The following is a 16,626-nucleotide window of genomic DNA, read 5'->3' as shown; positions in this document are numbered from 1 at the left end:
CCTCAGTATCCATGCTACCACATGTGTGCTGTGCTGCCTGGCAATTTCATGTTCCAGGATAATTAGTCAGTCTCTTTTAAATTTAGCCTCATAGACAGTCATAGGACGCAGGTAAAATGTAGACAATTTCTTTGCCAGAATGTAGCACAGATGCCTTCTAGTCCAAATCCAATAGAATCCTCCTTTTCTTCTGGAATCTCATGAACCCAGTCTACTGTCTGCAGCTTTGTCAGCATCTTGGTTTTCTGAGTTCCTACCAAAACTGCTCATTAAGCTTGGCTTACAATGTTCTAAGGCTTCTTCAACTTGTATTCCTAAACTTTAAAAAATTCCACCCACAGACTAGCTCCAAAGATTTCTGAATCACATAGTCAATTAGTCCCAGCAGTGACCCCACTTCTTGAAACCAATTTTGTTTTAGTTACCTTTTATGTCACTGTGACCAAAATACCCAACAAGATCAATTTAGAGGAAGAAAGGTTAATTTTGGTTCATGGTTTCAGAGGTTTAGTCTATGATCGGACAACTCCATAGCTCTAGGCTTAAGGTAAAGTAGATCATCATAATAGAAGTATGTGGCAGAGAAAGCAGCAGAGGTTGAGCTCTGCTTACCATGGATAAAATAGAAACCCCAAAGGAATTCTCCCATGGACCTACTTCCTCTAGCCACACCCTACCTGCCTATAGTTACCACCCAGTTAATCCATATCAGTGAATCAGCTCACTGATTATCTTACAGCTCTCATAATCAAATCATTTCACTTCTGGACATTCTTGCATTGTCTCACATGTGAACTTTTGAGGATGCCTTATTTCCAAACCGTAATAATTTCTTTAAATTCTTTTGTTTGTAGATGGACTCAATACCTTTATTTAATTTTTATGTGGTACTGGGGATCAAACTCAGTGCCTCATGCATGCTAGGCGAGCGCTTTTCCTCTGAGTCATAACCTCAGCCCCTTGAAATAATTTCTTATTGCTTGTTTATTTTTTTGGATTCTAACATTTTTTTCTTTATAGATTTCATATGTATGTATTTTATGTTCTGCATCTGATGATTGTGTATCTGAGATCCTTATGGCCCTTTTACCTCAGATAGTAGTGACATATTTCTTTGTGTTCGGAGTTATCTTAAAAATGTGCATTCATACCTGTTTAGATGAACTTTGGGATCCTGAGGCTTGAGTTCAAGAGTATATTTCTCCAACATATTTTTAAAGGCTGATCTTAGTTTCTGTGAAATGCTTCGTTTTAGGTCTCCAAATATGCTGTAGGCTCCAGGTATGATCTTTAATAAGAGATCCATGAGAACATAGGCATGTATGTACCCTTTGGGGAGCCCTTTATTTCTTGCTTTATTATACTTCACAATTTGCATTTTATATCCTTTTTAAAAAAAATCTTTTACATAGTCTTAATTCTTGTAGTCTCCTTCTATTTTTTAATAGGTCCAATAATGAAGAGGTTTTCTTGGGAGGTGGGTGGGTAATTAATTATTCAGTACCTAGTTGTAGTATTCTGAGAACTCCCAAAGGTCCACTAAATTAGGAGGGTTATTTTTTCTGAAACCATAGTGGGTCTAACAGTTTTGCCATAGTCCTTTGTGTATGGTAGAGATGAATAAGTGTTGAGAGAAGGTGACAAGATAACATAACTATGATTATATTTTCCTTTTGTTCATTTGTGTCTTTCTTTGACCGCCCTGCCCGCATCCCACCCTACCTTTTGTGGTGCTATAGAATGAACCCAGGACCTTGGGTGTGTTAGGCTCTATCAATGAGCTACATCTCTAACCCACTGGCTATTTATTAATATAAAACATATATTGAATTTCTGTGTGTTGACTATTTATTGACTTTTCATGCATTGTTCATTTTATACTTCCTGCTACTCCATTGTGATTAGTAGTATACTAAGATTGACTGTTCTCTGTAACAATTACTTATCAAAACCTCATTCTGAAAAATCTGCTACCCAAAAGGATGGCTGTAATGATCTAATTGATATATTTTAAAGCTTATTCAAGAAACAGAAACTGTACAAAGCTTAATATACATAAACCTAGAAAGAGAAGTGATATAATTATTACTTTGAGTTTCTAGTTTCAAACCACAAAGGTAAACAGAATTTTGCTTGAAACTGCAGTCTTCTAAATATAACTTACTGTTAATTGTATTTAATTATAATTTAGAATTTCAACCATAGCAATTTCAGAGCATAGTATATAAATAGGAGGGTTTTAAGTGAGATTGAATTCATACAACATAGATGAAACCAGTCATCTGAGGAAGACATTTAAAAATTTTGCCTATTTGGATATTACTTGGTGAAATATTTAGTATATTTTTACCAATTGATGCTTTTTAGACTTCATATTTAAATGGAGATACAGAACTTAATATTTTTAATATTTAGGAAAACAATTTTTGGGCTTACTTTTAAATAAATGTCTGAGAAAATGAATATTTAACTACCTATTTTAATTCACTTGTGAGGGAAAATGATATTTTTCATTTACAAATATTACATTTACACAATTCTATCATAGTACTTTTCTATATATGTTAATGGTATGAGTAAAATGTATAAAACTCAGAAGTGCAATTTAGTTATCAAGCTCCATCCATAGCTTAGTGCTTGATTATAGTTTTTCCATGAACAGTAAGATGACATAACCTTTAAATTTCTCAGAAGGAAGATCAAAATATTTTTAAAACATGGGAAGATAACTAGTCATATACTTGAATAGTTTTTATTTTTCTAGTGAAAATTGTTTTACAAAATATTTGAAGCCTAGCTAGGCATACGAAAGGGGAGAGGATATAAAAAAAAGTATATTTGGGAGCTTGAAGAAGTTTATATTAAATAATACCTGTACATTTTTTATAACTTTTTAAAAATATATTTATTTTTTAGTTGTAGTTGAATATAATACCTTTATTTTATTTATTTATATGTGGTGCTGAGGATCGAACCCAGGGCCTTGCCCGTGCTAGATGAGCGCTCTACTACTGAGCCACAACCCCAGCCCCCATTGTTTTTAAAAAAGAATTAAGTGCAAAGGAAAGTGTTTAACAAAAAGCAAAAGTCCAATGTGCTAATCTTTAACTCCTTCCCACTTCCTAGAAAGAATCTCTTTAACTGTTGCTAAGTTCTAAGGTTATTGCAAAAGTTTCCAAACTATGAAGTTGCTATTTCCGCATGAGATTCTCACTCATTTGCTCCACCTCCTTTCCACTTAATTTAATACCATTTTAAATTTTTCTCCTGGATACTTTCATAATTTTCTTGATATTGAATATAGAACATGTTTTCTTATTTCACCAACATTGGGCAATGTCTCTCAGTTCTCAACTTTGTAAGTTCATTTTATCCTGATTTCTTTCCCTTTTCTGCTCCTTTTCCTATCTTCTATCTCTGTCATTTGAACACTTACTTCTACATTGTCAAGTTTGATAATGGTGTGTTATATAATTAAAAACGTTAAGTTTTAGGTGCTTATTATAGCAGCAGTAACATAGTAGCAACTGAAAGCATATTCATAGTTCCTGCTATGTGCCTGGCTCCTTATATATATTATATGTACTATTTATAACAGGTTGAATATCTCTTTTCTGAAATGTTTGGAACTGGTAGTGTTTTGGAATTTTTCAATTTTTTAAAGTTTTGGAATATTTACATATACACAATGATGCATCTTTGGAACAACCCAATTCTAAGCAGCAAGTTATTTATATTTCATGTGCATCATATATACATAGCTTGAGAATAATTTTAATCATCTAATTAACCTGTGTTTAGACTATGACCCATCACAATAGGTCAGCTGTGGAATTTTCCATTTGTGGCAACATAATAGTGCTCAAATTTTTTTCTCATGTCAATGTTCAAAATGTTTCAGAGTTGCATTTAGGATTTCAGATATTCAGCTCAACCTGTGTATACACATATTTATACATGGGGTGCTTTCATATATATTAAAGTTATTTTATTATTAGTGTGACCTTGGTGGTATAAATACTCTTATGGTAATATTATGGTTTCCACTTTATAGACAAGGAAATTTAAATTATTTAGCAGGTTGAATGTATTAATTTCTAAAAGTTGAAAGTCACTAAGCATTATTGTTATGGCTAGGTAAAATGTTTATTCTTCAGCTAATATATTTACAGTTACCATGTTTTCTTTCTTGTACATAGCTTGAGAATAAAGATAAACAATAAATTGTTTCCTTTTGTGAATCTAAATGTTGTTGTTTTTCTTTATCACCACCTTAGTTTTGTGCTAAATTTCTCAAATTACCTTTCTTTCCAGTCACCTCCTATAGGGCCCTTTATAGAACCCTTCAGTTTTCTTATCGGTAATTTCTCTACCTCACTTTTTTTCAGAGGTGACTGTTTAGTGTTTGTTTTGAGTACTAGAAGTTTTTTTAAAATTTTAAATTATGGTAATATATTAGATTTTTACATTGATTTCAAAAACATTTAATTGTGAAATTAGACATAATGCAGTTTTCTGATACCCTTTGAAATGAGTGGAAATATCTGTGCTCTGCCAGGTCATTGTAGGAGGAATTGATTTTTCTAATATCGCGTACATCCTTTGGGCACAACTCACTAAATCTATCAATTTTAAATAAAATATTTATTTGATAACAAAAGCTCAAAATGTAATCAACTTGAAACAAAATAATTTCAAAATAAATTTTTTGCCACCTATTCCTACCCTAAATAACATATTCTGTTGGTACTCAGTAGAACTTCATTTGCATAGTTCTGCCTGGATGTCTTGTTAGCCTTGTAAAGTCACTTAATCCTTTTGTGCTCATCCTTTGTTTTATCTCACACTTAGGTTATACTGGCAACACTTGAAAGCTGTTGTTGTTGTTGTTGTTGTTTTTGGCCTTGGGGATTGAACCCAGGGCATTATGCATTTGAGACAAGCACTCTACCAACTGAGCTATATCCCTAGCACTGAAAGCTGGTTTTGAGAACAATTAACTTAAAGAGTCCATAAAATACAGTGGTCCAGATTAGGGCATTGGAGTCAGGCTACCATGAGTTCAATGTATCTTTGGACAGACACATTGGTGTCTGTTCTTCAGTTTCTTTGTTTGTAAAATGGGGATGATAATAGCTAATTCACAAATTATAAAACTCTACATAGTATTTGTACTAGTAAACGTTCAGTAAGCTGTTACTTCTTCCACTCTCCCATTACCAATCCAGTGGTATCTACTCAGTCTAGCCCCTCTACCACACTTGACCATCCTAGAGTGAAGAGTTCATTTTAGTTTCCTTTTTAAAGTCCTCAAGCAGATATCCTTTGTTTCCCAGATGTAATTGCTCTTTGTAACTGTTATTGAGGCCAGTCTGTCCAAATAAAGAATTAGAAGAACTCATGGCCAGGTTTGGCTGAGGGGAATCTGTTATCCATGTCTAGGTTCTTTCCTTGAATGGCAAATATCATCTTTTGTTCCTCTTTCACATTAATGTTGGTTCATACTTACTTGCTGGATGATTGCTGCATCTTTTGTTAATTGTTTCAAAATCCAGGCTTACCTGTATTTCTGTAGATGTGGGTATGTCTGTACTGGTTGACTATTGTACAGATTCAGGCAAATTGAGAAATTTAAGAATAATTCTATAATTCTTTAAACCTTTTGCTCATTTTTACATAATTATTTTTAGAAATGACTTTTTGTATGTATTTTTTTCCTAAACTATGGAAATATATGGCAGAATTCCCTGTAACTTTAATGTCACCTAAAAAAAGTAAGTAACATTATTAAAATGTGAAAATGAGTAAAGTCCCATAACAGCCATCTTTTATTTTTCTTATTTGTGTGTGTATAAACATTTCATGTTGTTTTGTGGATTGATCACTGAGTTTGTTACTGAATGAAAGAATTCTGTTGCTATTTTCAAGTGCCATTTCTCTTCCAGTTGTTCCATGTTTTTTTAAATCCCTTTTCCATTGACTGATAAACGTTAAGTTTGGGATTGTATTGGTTCTAGTTAGCCTCATTGTTCAGATAAGCTTTCCTTCTTCTTCTTCTTCTTCTTTTTTTTTAAATCAGACCAATTGTTGAAATGTTTGCTGATTTACAATCTTACCGTCTTTTAATATTAATTTTAATAAACATTATGGTTTAAAGTCAAATGGTGTTTTAAAAGCCTATAAACGCCAGCAGCCTATTTTGCTTCACCCTTCCCCCAAAACATCACAGTCTCTCTCTCACACACACACACACTCACACACACTCACATACACACATACCACACACATACACTTTCTTTTTCTCTCTTTCTCTTAAGGCCCCTGCCCCCTGTTACACTGTTTAGTTGTTTCTGTTGGTCTTTACCTACCTATTTTGAAATCTTTGTAAATTGCTGTCTCCTCATAAGTTTTATTTTTTATAGGAATGCTTATTACTTTTTAATTTTGAATTAAAGAAATATCAACTTGTTTAGTTGCAGTAGAAAAGTGGATTGTAGATGTCCTTTAAGTCAGAATTAACTTGATACATTTCTCTTTGCTACTTGGAACACTAAATGTACATTTAAGGCAGTAATACAATGACGGAATTGAAGCATAATGTTGGTGAAATTTGTTTCTTTTAAAGATTTTTTTCATTATATTTGATATCATAATGTTGGCATATTTTGTGGATTTTTTTTCTAGTTTCTCAGGAAAGTGAGTACTAAGTCTCTTTTCCTTTTTAAATAATGAATGTAGGAGGGGCTTTAAATCTTCCTTTGAGGACATGTTTTCTTTGTCCCTAAACTGCTTTTTATATTAAGTGCTCTTTTCATTGTTCTCTTTTTGTTTTTATTTTTTGTATTTCATTAGAATATGATCAATCATTATAATCTATTCAAACATTTTAAAAGGGCATTTTAAAGTTTATAATACCTCATGATTGATTTTTGTTATTCTATGGACTCATATAAAATTATGTGTTTTCTTCAAGGGATAGAAAGTTTTTTACATAATTATTAAATCAGTTGGGGGTTGCTTTAGTTCATTTTATTAAACCCATAATCATTTTATTAGATCTGTCCATTTATGCCAAAATGTGTTGATTTCTTGTTTAACAATTAAATATACTTCAAGGTTTTCTTAAATATTAAATTCTTTTGCCGTATGTAACTTAGCTTCTTACATGGTTTTTGTTGCTTGAGGCTTTTAACTTTGAAGTCCACATTGTTTGATATTAATATAGCACTTGTGCTTTCTTTGGGGGAACATTTAGCTGATATTTCCTTCTCTCTCCCTCTCTCTCTCTCCTCCCCCTCCCCTCTCCTCCCCCCCTCCCCTCCCCTCCCCTCCTCTTCTCTTCTCTTCTCTTCTCTTCTCTTCTCTTCTCTTCTCTTCTCTTCTCTTCTCTTCTCTTCTCTTCTCTTCTCTTCTCTTCTCTTCTCTTCTCTTCTCTTCTCTTCTCTTCTCTTCTCTTCTCTTCTCTTCTCTTCTCTTCTCTTCTCTCTCTCTCTCTCTCTCTCTCTCTCTCTCTCTCTCTCTCTCTCTCTCTCTCGGGATTGAACCCAGGGGTACTTAACCACCGAGCTATATTCACAGTTCTTTATTAGTTTTTATTTTAAGGTAATATCTCACTAATTGGTTAGAGCCTCACCAAATTGCCAAGGCTGGCCTCAAACTTGCAAGCTGCTGGGATTATAAGCATGTGTCACCACACCCAGCCAACTAGTATTTCTAGGCTCATTTCTTTATTTTAAACTTTTCTCAAACTTATGTCTCTTGTAAAAGCAATTTGTAAGTGACCCTTGTCTTTTTAGATCTGACACTATCTTCCAGTGGAAGAATCTAGCTCTTTCATTTTTATTGAGTGATACTTCTTTTTGTTACTATTTTTTTACCTTGTTCATTAATAATGATAATTATATACTTATATAATTGTTAGTAATTACATTTGACTTTTGGATTTTTCTTAATTCTGCTATATTTTCAAATCTATAACCACTTCCCATCCCCTTCTCACCTTTTTTGAGATATAGTCTCACTATGTGGCCCAGGCTGTCCTCTAAACTCCAAGGCTCAAGAGACCCTACAAGATTGAACCTTTGGAGTATCTGTGACTGCATCTCGTGCCTGGCTTTCCATTTTCCCTTTGTTGATATGATAGTTCTTCTGAACCTTTCTATTTCCTTACTGGCTACATTCCCTTTTGAATGCCCATAATTAAGATTTTTCTCACTGTAACATGAAAAAATATATGAGCATTTTCTTAATCTTGACAATACTCTGCCTTTCCTAATTGTAGGTCCAGATTTCTTCTAGACTTTTCTGTCAGGAATTTATATTGGTCACTTATGTTACATATTCACATAGTTTATTATTCATTTCGATTTAATTCATAAAGAGCACGTGATACATTGCACTCCATTTCTTTCCCTTTCATCTTTCCATACATAAAGTATTTCTTTTCTAATTTGATTTTCATTTGGTTAGAATCCCTTCTCTAGTCCCTTTCTTAGATGGGGCAGGGGGATTGTGCTCCTTGAATTGTTAAGTGCTGACAGATAGTTCACATCAGGTGCAGGATGTTTGGGTTGTACAGTAGTTCTCCCTTATTCGTGGTTTTTCTTTCCATGGTTTCAAGTATGTGATCAATGATAGAAGAAAAATATCAGATGGAAAATTCTCCAGTGGACCATTCATAACTTCTAAATAGCTTTTATTACAATATATTGCATAATTGTTCTATTTTTATTATGTAATTGTCATGATTTCTCTTACTGTGCTTAATTTATAAAATAAACTTTATCATTGGTACATATGTATAGGAGAAAACATTGTGTGCGTAGGGTTCAGTTTTATCCAGGCATCTCCTGGAAGTCTTGGAAGATAGCTCCTGAGAGTGAGAGGGATTACTGCTCTTCTTTTTCTCACAGTCATCCAGATGTTGTGTTACTTTGTTTTAGAATCTTGTGTTACAAATGAAAAAATGCAATGTTAATTTGAGTCTGTTTCTTTTGAGTAATTATTGTTCCTTGTAACATGTCACTTTTCTTTTTATCCTTAAAGTTCAGCAGTTTTAGTGTACTGTTCTGGGTGTGTGGTTTATGATTAGTCTTGTCTGCATTTTGAAGAACCCTATGGGTTGCACTTCAGTCATATCTTTAGTTTGTAGAAACTTCTTCCACATCAGCCTTCACAATTGCCTCTTCTGTCTTTTCTGTTTCCTTCTTCTGTAGACGCCTCTGAAATGTATGGTATGTTAGGTTTCCTCCAACTGTTCTTCAGACTTCCATTATTTTGCCATTGTTTTTAGTGCTTGTATTTTTGCTTTTTTTCCTAGAATTTATTTTTCATATTCTGTTTGATTCTTCATAAGTAATCATACTGTTTTTGACATCAGTATTTAATCTGTCTCTTCCAGAAGATTTATTAGGTATGTGATCATTCTTATTTTTGCTACCCTGAGACTTGTTATTTATATGTTATTTATATTTATATGAGACTTGTTATTTATATGTGTAGGGGCTCAGGTTGAACTGGTAGGAGACCTTAGGTGTTGTAATGTATAAGCCAGAGAGGTGTGGGCATCTCAGCCTGTACTGTAGCAGCAGGCATATTGCCTGATTCCTATCTGCATACCAGGGAATGCTTTGCCTTCTTTCTGGTCTCATTTCCCATCCCCAGGAGCAGAGCCCATCTCCCTCCTATTGAGTGCCTTTGGATCTAGCTTGGAACCTTTGCTGATGAAGCCCGGTACCACCAGCTTTTTCTCTTAGGATATCCAAAACCCCACAGCACATTCTTCAAGCCCCACTGCCTCTCACTCCAGAGCTGACTGGTTTAAGAGAGGGTTGGATTTGTGGTTGAAATGGAAGAGGTGAATCAAATTCAAGGTTTTTCCCACCCATAATTCTGAGCATTTATACTTTGTTCATAGCTTCAGATGGTATATCTTTGCTCTGTGTCATTTGACATGTTTTTAATGACACAACAGAAGAGACTTTTATTTGGGAAGCTGCAGTTTGACCATCATAGTTTTTCTTATCCCTACATAGGGATAACCTTTTGGACTATATGTCAGTTTTTAGGCAGTATCCTTTTTAAATGCAGTTCATTCTTTTAAGAGAATTATTAATTTTGATAAATAAAACTTTGAGGCATATGTGTTTGTATGCAAATTTCATTGAACAAAATGTGATTGATGTGAAAATCTTGCACAAGGCAGAAACCAGTTAAAGTCAGACAGAGAGGAAGGAAACAGGAGTTGAATCAGCTTTGAGTTACCAGTGGGAAGAAGACACAGAGATAACATGGAAATTGAAAAACCACACATAATCAAAAACCTTACTTTGGCCAGTAGTTACCACCTCTTCTTTTCTTAAGCCATCTATAAGAGTGCTGACAACTAGTATTAGAAAAGATTATACTTTAAAGAGACCTGTTGTTTGAAATTGAAATAAGGAAGCTTTCCGTAGACATGAAAGAATGAAAGAAAATACTATACCTTATATTCACAGATTGTAAAGTTAGTGCAAATATATGGGTATTTATATTTAAAAAGTCATTTTCCTTAAATATTTGAGATTTGAATTATGCAGACATGTTCTCTTTTGTTGGATTGCTTGATATTCAGTTTGTCCTAATCAGCCTCAGGCAAAGGGAATTTGAATTATACAACATGTGTAAACTTCACATTGAATGGTAATTAGTCTGTGATGCTTAGTGGCACTTAATATTGAGGTTAATGGTTCAATAAAACTTTTAAAAAGCCACTGACTAGATTGTGTGTGTGTGTGTGTGTATGTGTGTGTGTGTGTGTGTGTGTGTGAGAGAGCGAGAGAGAGAGAGAGAGAGAGAGAGAGAGAGAGAGTGTGAGAATATGAATGTGTTTGGGAGATTGTGTGTGTGTGTGTGTGTGTGTGTGTGTGTGTGAGAGAGAGAGAGAGAGAGAGAGAGAGAGAGAGAATGAGAATATGAATGTGTTTGGGAGATGTGTGTGTGTGTGTGAGAGAGAGAGAGAGAGAGAGAGAGAGAGAGAGAATGAGAATATGAATGTGTTTGGGAGATGTGTGTGTGTGTGTGTGTGTGTGTGAGAGAGAGAGAGAGAGAGAGAGAGAGAGAGAGAGAGAGAGAGAGAGAGAGAGAGAATGAGAATATGAATGTGTTTGGGAGATGTGTGTGTGTGTGTGTGTGTGTGTGAGAGAGAGAGAGAGAGAGAGAATGAGAATATGAATGTGTTTGGGAGATGTGTGTGTGTGTGTGTAATCAATGCAAGTTTTTATTCTGTGTCAGAAACAATTTAATGCCTGACTATATATTTAAGCAACTGTTTCATATTTATTATATGTATGAATATGGAATCTGGTGGCATATATTTGAACTTTGTCATTTATCACAGACCCAGGCCAAAGGAAATGCTGTTCTATATAATAGAAATCATTCTCTCTCCTTTTTGTTATTTTTAAATTTTTATTTGTCTAGTACATTGTTATGGAATGCATTTGTCCTCTTGACTTTGAATTCTTTTTTAGCTTAAAGAAAGCTTTTTGAGGTAGGAATTACAAAAGGAGAAGGAATAAGAAGGGTTGGGCCACTTGCTTGTACCAAGATTTGTTGAGTGGGTGAAAAGGTAGCACTAAGTACCTTGACCTACAGAAAATAAAAAGTTTTAAGAACTTGTATTTCTCGAGTTTTGTATATGCATGTAATTAAGAAAAGAACTTAGAATTTCTGTGACATAATAATCTGTTTCATATACCACTATGTACCTTGTGTTAAGAATTTCAGCTTGTTCTGAAGAAAGGCTTTTAAAATATATCAAGGAAAGGCCCCTGAATAAGTTTTGTTTTGTTTTCCTGGTGCTGAAATATTACTATTTTTAATGCTTAGCATTAGAAATATGTTGATAGTTTACAAATAGTGTATTTTCAGAAGTTACATTTATAAAAATATGTGTCATACTCCACATAGGTTGAATATTAAATAGCAGTGCTTGGTGTGTTAGAGCCATAATTAGACTACTGATTGCAAATTGCCAAAATTTAGAGTCAACAAACCAATTTAAAAAAAAAAAAAAAAACAAACCTCAAGGCTATTAGATTTCAAAACGTTCTTCCTTAATTTAGTTTGTCCATTATACTTTATTTTAATTATTCACAGTATTGCTTAACATGCCAGGAAATGTCTTATAACAGAATTTATAAAATAATGCAGCTTCAGTAATATGAATTCTATCTTTAGCATTCTGTTTTTAAATCTCAGATTAAGATGTTTTGTAACGAATTGTCACTTTTGATCAATAAGAGCAAGATTTCACTTTAGTAACTTTACCATTTTATAATTTTGAAGCAAAAATGCTCATTTGAGAAAACAAGTGAAATAATTTGGCATATGTCATTTTGTTGTTGAGCAAATTAGACCAAAAAATGTAAGAAACAAAAAATACATATTCCCACTAAGAGCAATAATTTCTCGTTTCCCCATAGATTGAGTAAGTATTAGATTGTTCATTTCAGTGAAAAGTGTATGCCCTACCTATTGACTTTCTTGTATCATCCTAGATATTAAGGGACATAGGGTTAGTTTGCCTATCATGAGGCTTAAGTGGGTAAGTTAGAGATAAAAAATGATAAGCCTGAAGATGTAAATTCTAGTTGAAAATCTGGACATTTATTTGTCTTTGGTTCTATTAGGAGGTGGAAGTAAGCAAGAAAGCGCTCTTCTTTTAGTATTGGGGTGGGTTTTTGCATGTCCAGGATCTACTTCTGTTTCTTATTATTACTATTAATGATAGAGGTTCACATATAGGGTAAGTATGGCCTGAGAATTTTGTTCCTACAGAAAGAATATATAGAGGTTACACACCTTAAGTTGTTTATATTAGTATATATTATATTAGTATTGCTGACATTTAAAGTGAAGTAGGAGCAATTAACTCTTCCAAGTAATTGATAAAATCTTCAGTCCATTTGATGGTTAAGTTAAATCTTTGTTAGACTCCTTCTTTTTCACACTTATGGGTGGGAGACATATGCCTTAATTGATAGAACTTTGGACAGCATAAAAATAATAGTTTTTATCTGAAATTGAGAGTCATTTCCTTTTTGAGTGCTTGTGATTCTTGACATTGCAAAGTCGTTTACAGACTGGCGTCACTGTGTGTAGCTCGATGCAGTTCCCCGAATGAAGTCAGCGCTTCACTCCCTTGCTGTTTAGTTTATTCTGGTCCTTGGTCTCTAAGTACCATTTCATTCTTCTCTTTCTAGTAATTATTTCCTATCCTCCAGGACCTAATTTAATATTACTTTTCTATGAACTTCTGAATTCTTCTTCTTCTCGTGCCCCAAAAGAATTAAATATCCCTTTCTTTTGGTTGTCATAGCAGTTAAAAGGTGGGTCTTCCAACAACTGTCAATCATAGTTATTGAGAGTGAAGGCCATGTGTTATCCGTCTTTGTATCTTCTAGGAGAGCGCATAGTTAACATTTGTGAATTGAAATGTTTTAAAACTATGCTTTCAATGATTAAGAAAACAGTTTGCCTCATTAAATTCTTTGATCATGGTAACCTTTTCTCCCTATATTTCTTGCATACACTGTTCCCACCTGTTATACTGTGGTGGTTGGAGTATATTAAAATATTTTTTAGGAATCAAAGAAGGATCTCTTTGTGTATATCAAATTCAAGGAAATTGGCTTTTGACTCTTTATTGCCGTTAAGTTTTAAGAGTTTGATTTTCTTCTCCCCTTTCTGCAGGACCCTAATAGGAGTATTCATACCAGCAGCAGCAGCAGCAGCAGCAGTAGCAGCAGCAGCAGCAGCAGCAGCAGCAGTAGTAGTAGCAGTAGCAGCAGCAGCAGCAGTAGCAGCAGCAGCAGCAGCAGCAGTAGCAGCAGCAGCAGCAGTAGTACCAGTTTTTCAAAGCCTCACAAATTAATGAAGGAGCACAAGGAAAAACCTTCTAAAGACTCCAGAGAACATAAAAGTGCCTTCAAAGAACCTTCCAGGGATCACAACAAATCTTCCAAAGAATCCTCTAAGAAACCCAAAGAAAATAAACCACTGAAAGAAGAGAAAATAGTTCCTAAGATGGCCTTCAAGGAACCTAAACCCATGTCAAAAGAGCCAAAACCTGACAGTAACTTACTCACCATCACCAGTGGACAGCAAGAAAAGAAGGCTCCTAGTAAGAGGCCCCCCATTTCAGATTCTGAAGAACTCTCAGCCAAAAAAAGGAAAAAGAGTAGCTCAGAGGCTTTATTTAAAAGTTTTTCTAGTGCACCACCACTGATACTCACTTGTTCTGCTGACAAAAAACAGATAAAAGATAAATCTCACGTCAAGATGGGAAAAGTCAAAATTGAAAGTGAGGCATCAGAGAAGAAGAAGTCAGCGTTACCGCCATTCGATGACATCGTGGATCCCAACGATTCAGACGTGGAGGAGAATATGTCCTCTAAATCTGACGTGAGTAGCCTCCCTGGTGTTTCTCCCTTTTTTTGGGTAGTTTTCAGATTTTTATTTCAAATGCTTTTGTGAGAAGGAACGAGGGAAGAAAATGAATGCTAAACCCTGCAGAGGTAGCATGGAGATAGGGGTGGTCGAGAATTGAATTTCCGTAATGAATGGGAAGGAGGAAATGGAATCATTACGGCATCTGGAGAATTTTTTTAGACTATGATATTAGTTGTTAAAGGAAAGATATATTCTAGAGTGTAATAATGGATTATTTGTATAGCAACAGAAAATTTCAGTGCTCATTAACGTTGGTAACTATGCTTTTTTATTATTGTTGATTGAGGAAATGAAAGGTATACAATAAAACCTGACAACAAGGGAAGAATAAATTTAAAAGAGAAACCTAAAAAAACTGGGGTGGGGGGTATGGCTGTAATATTGATTTTTGAATCATTGTAATGAAATAATTTGTTTATATAATGGAAAAATGGCAGTAGTATTTTTAAATAGTTTTATTGAGGCAAAGTTGATGTACCAATATACTATGCATATTTAAAACATATAATCTGAAAAATTTTGATATTTGTATGTACTTGTAAAACCATTTTCATTGTGAAAATGAAGTCATTTTTTCTTCTTTGTGTAGCCACTGATTTGGAAAGGGGCTGTTATGTGTGGGATCTTCATTGTGTTTTCTATTGGCAGGATTATCCTCTGTGGGTACCTACAGGAGTGTCTGATCATCTAATACTTCCAGAGAATGTTATTTGATGTTGGGATTTAAGCTAATAATTACAGATTTTCAGAGTTGGAAGGGATTTTCAGGTTATCCATTCTAACCTCTTAACCAGTGTAAGAAATCTTATATCTCTGGTGACACAGCTGGTAATCAGAAGGTATTTGATTCTATTTCTGAAAAACAAACATCACTTACAATGAAGTTATCTGCTCCTCACTTTTCCTTTCTCTGATTTTAGTCTTCTCGAGTTACTTTTCAGTGACCATTGTTCCCCCGAAACTCGTTTATTTGGCTTATTAGTATTTCTAAACTATGGTCAAACCAGATGTCTAGCTAAAGATCGCTGGCAATTTTAGAATACTTTTCTTTCTCTTCCATGAAGTTACCTATAGATGGCCCTAGTTTAAATGGTAGCAAGGTGTAGGAAGCCTTTCCTTGTCTTGGGTTTGCACTATTCTGGGTAAAAAAGCAGTTGGAATCAGAATGTGGTAACAGTACCAAACCCCAGGAATACAGAAACCACTTTCTTTCACCCTACTCTCTGTAGCAATTTCAAACTTATCATAGAAGATCAAGTTAGGAGCAGAATGGCACAGAAAATACTGGCGGGTTGAATAATTTGTTCTTCCAGTGTTTAGTATTCGCTTAATAGTTATTGTCTGTAAGAGTCAAATGGGTTTGTTGCCGTATCTCAGGTATCTACTTTTCCCTTATGTGTTCCTACCTCGCTGCCTCTTCTTTAAGGCTTACTTGTAGTGGGATGTTACTTGGCACTGTTGTTTATGTTTGACTGTTGTTTCAGATCACCCTGCATTTCTATTAGGGTGTGACTAATCTACCAAAATTGTTGAGTTTAGCAACTTTGTCTTTCTATATTCTGACATATTGTGATTCATCTAGAATAAAGGTTTTCAAATTGTGAGCTGTGAGTCACTGGATGTGAGCTATGAAATCAATTTAGCATGTCTTCATCAGCGTTTTAAAAATCAGAATGCATTGTAATTAGTATGAGTAAGTGATGGTTACTGAAATTTTTATCTCAGAGAGGGTGTGTGTGTTTTTTACAGTGGTCAAAACTTTGTAAGGCACATATTTTAGAACATTTACTTACTTGTGAGTAGACCAAATTGCATTCATAAAGCACTACTGAATGTTCTTTCTACGTGAAACTATCAAAGATGGTCTTCCTCCTTAGGTAATTTTGTTTATTCTCTCTCTGGGTTTGTTTGTTTCTTTGTTTGTTTTGTTGTTGTCACTTGTTCCTTCTCTCTTGTATATTTTTTATAAAGTATAGCTTTCTTTTCATAAAATTATTTCTCGGTATATTTAACCAAAGCAATACCTTCAAAAATCTCTGGAACTAAAAGTTAGAATTATAAATTTTTCAAAGTGATGTATGACATGGTAGAGCTACAAATCCAGCTATTACAACAGGAGTTTTGTAATGTTTT

General features: G+C 34.3%; 1 protein-coding gene across 2 annotated transcripts in view; it reads left to right on the top strand.

Moving 5' to 3' along the window:
* Nucleotides 1–16,626, top strand: part of Mllt3 (MLLT3 super elongation complex subunit) — a 266,718-nt gene that overhangs the window by 186,481 nt on the left and 63,611 nt on the right. For both annotated transcript variants that reach the window (XM_078047693.1, XM_078047694.1), the window contains exon 5: nt 13,735–14,445. In XM_078047693.1, coding sequence (XP_077903819.1) covers nt 13,735–14,445 — 711 coding nt within the window. The remainder of the gene's footprint in view (nt 1–13,734; nt 14,446–16,626) is intronic.

Source organism: Ictidomys tridecemlineatus, chromosome 4 (assembly GCF_052094955.1).
Source record: "Ictidomys tridecemlineatus isolate mIctTri1 chromosome 4, mIctTri1.hap1, whole genome shotgun sequence".
NCBI lineage: Eukaryota > Metazoa > Chordata > Mammalia > Rodentia > Sciuridae > Ictidomys > Ictidomys tridecemlineatus.
Note: the sequence above shows the minus strand (reverse complement) of the source record. Positions and strands in the feature narration are given on the sequence as shown.